Here is a 2785-nt window from a genome sequence, read left to right on the forward strand (position 1 = left end):
GCCAACTAATCCCTCCCCACACCCCGCCCCCGCCCCCCGGTCATCGTCTCAGAGCTGTCACAGGTCATGTCACTGCAACACAGCCGAGTTAACTATCTCTCGCTGCAAACCGTTGGAAGTGACAATAAAGTATGCCGCCTTACAGCAGTCGCCGAGAATCAGCCCGTGTGAACCAAACGGCCAAACTTTATCCTCAGCTGAAACCACCCCTTCACAACTTAACTCGAGCTTGCTCTGAAAAAAGACTCCACTGTCACCGGCGGACAAAGTTCAGCCCGCGTCGGTGAGAATGAGTCCAACCAAAGACCACGGTTACACACTGCTGCACACACACACACACACACACACGACGGGACGCATACCAGACTCTCAACACACACTTTCACCAGCGGCAATTTATACACAAAGTCCCAACACACACACTGGTTATATATATATATTAATAGGTTATGTGGTACAACAGTCGTGTTTCAGTATGTTTAAGGTCTTAGGTGCCAACAAACTATATATAATAACCCTCGCCCTAGTCTCTCTCTCTCTCTTATGTATATATATACAATTTTTCTTTTCAAGATCTTTGGTACTACAAACTACGTACGAACTCCTTTCTCTCATCTCACTGCACAGCTGATGATAACTAAACTATGTGTATATAATTATATATATATGGAAAGGCTACTTACGCCACTTGTCCGTAAGCCCCGACGCCCAGCGGAGACAGCCGTTGGTACTTCTGTGGCACTTCCCAGGTAGTGGCCACAAGCTCCGTTTTATAAAAGCCCGCAGGCAGACGTTTCTTCGCCAGAAAACTGGCCATGCTCAGCGGGTTCTTTTAACACTGCACGTGTCAAACCAAATCCAAATAAAATAAAATAAAATAAACCAACGCCACTCAACACAACTTGGGAGAAGGATGCTCCAATATCGGACTTCTTTTCTTTCAGATTTTAAAAATGTATTCATTTATTTTTAAAGCACGAACCAAACTTGTTGCTCTGTGATGTCGTAACTCCTACTTGTAGGATTCAGTTTCGTGGAGTGAAAAACAACAAGGGAGAGAAGTATTATTCGCAACAAACGCAGACGACAGTTGTTGATTTACGTACGCTGTTCTGCAAACTGTACCCTGAAATCCCTCACAGCACAAATTCCCGTACTGCACAAAGAGCTGACGGAATGGATAGCAATGACCCTGTCACAGGAGCGGTGACTGTATGACTGACTGGGTTTTCCTAAAACTTGTTGACTGCCCCTGTATCGAGCTTCTCTCGCTCTCACTCCACTCCGCGTGCGCGCGACGGCCTTGGCCCTACTAAAAATATACACGGACTCGTGACGTCAGTCTTCCTTGGCCTGTCGTGGAAAGGGGTGTGCGGGATAAGAAAAAAAAATTCCCTTTACTTTTTTTTTTTTTTTTTTTAAACCAGTGATAACCCAATGGAATCGTCTGTGCTGGTGGAAAATAAGCTGTTTTATTCAGGAAGAGCGTACAGCAGCTGTTCATCTGGCAGTGAATGCTAATGTGTCAGGATGACAAACTGCGCTTGTCTTGTCCGACTCCGCCACTTGACTGAGTAGACAGAACAAGGGGGCGGGGCTTAAGGCTGACTGACAGGCATGACGTCACTGCGGAGGTCGGCTTCCGTTTCCCACCCCCCCTCAGTTGGAGAAGTTAGTTGGCCGGGGGCAGAGCGAAAGAAGTGTGTTCAAAGAGAAAGGGTTAAAAAAAGAAGAAGAAGAAGAAAAAGAAGAATGACTAATATAAAGCGTGAAATCGAAAAGACTGCATGAGTAATTGATGATCACACGAAACGCACAGCTGGTTTCACGGCACACACACACACACACACACACACACACACACACACACACCACACACACACACACACACTGCACACACACATAATAATTATAGTCATACACACGCACAAACACATCATAGTGGCACATACACACACACACACACACACACACACACACACACACACACTACACACACACACTACACACACACACACACACACACTGGCACACACACGCACACACACACGCACACACACAGGCACACACACACGCACACACTGACAGACATGCACGTCACACACACACTGACACACACGCACACACACACACACACACTGAACACACACACACACACACACACACACACACACACACACACACACACACACCGGTGAAAAAGAATGCTGAAGACTGATCAAACATATATAACCCCTCAGTTGTCCACAGCTTTCATTTGACTGACACATAGCAAAAAGCCTACTCAGTCAGTTTCTCGTCAGTCGGCGAATTATACAATTTGTTCCTCAAGTTTGTCAGTCATGTGACGATGATATCGGCCTTTGGTCCATATCGCCAGCTTCTTCTCAAACATCGACACAAACGTGACACAAAAGCTGCACCGCAGGCACACACACACACACACTCACACATACACGCGGCACACACACACACACACACACACACACACACACACACAGTGCAGGATCTGCTTTTGTCATTCCTGACCTAAAAACAGAAAAATCATATTATTTAGGTAAGGGACATTCAATTTTTACAGCTGAATTGGTGGCCATCCTTATGGCTTTTAATCATCTTGTTGATATACCAATCATAGTTAAGTAATATCCTATTTTGTGTTGATTCTCAATCTGTCTTAAAAAGTTTGCTCCATTTTGAGAATAATCAAAGAGAAGATTTATTGTTGTAAATTAGGTATTTATTGCACTCCCTATTTGTGAAGGGTACAAATGTTGATTTTTGT

General features: G+C 44.9%; 1 protein-coding gene across 1 annotated transcript in view; it reads right to left on the reverse strand.

Moving 5' to 3' along the window:
• LOC143299395 (mitogen-activated protein kinase 14B-like) overlaps positions 1–1524 on the reverse strand; it is a 48527-nt gene extending 47003 nt beyond the window's left edge. Inside the window, exon 1 of the mRNA XM_076612572.1 lies at positions 684–1524. Coding sequence (XP_076468687.1) covers positions 684–817 — 134 coding nt within the window. The 5' untranslated portion in view covers positions 818–1524. The remainder of the gene's footprint in view (positions 1–683) is intronic.
• Between the last annotated feature and the right edge of the window lie 1261 nt (positions 1525–2785).

Source organism: Babylonia areolata, chromosome 25 (genome assembly GCF_041734735.1).
Source record: "Babylonia areolata isolate BAREFJ2019XMU chromosome 25, ASM4173473v1, whole genome shotgun sequence".
In the NCBI taxonomy this organism is placed as follows: Eukaryota; Metazoa; Mollusca; class Gastropoda; order Neogastropoda; family Buccinidae; genus Babylonia; species Babylonia areolata.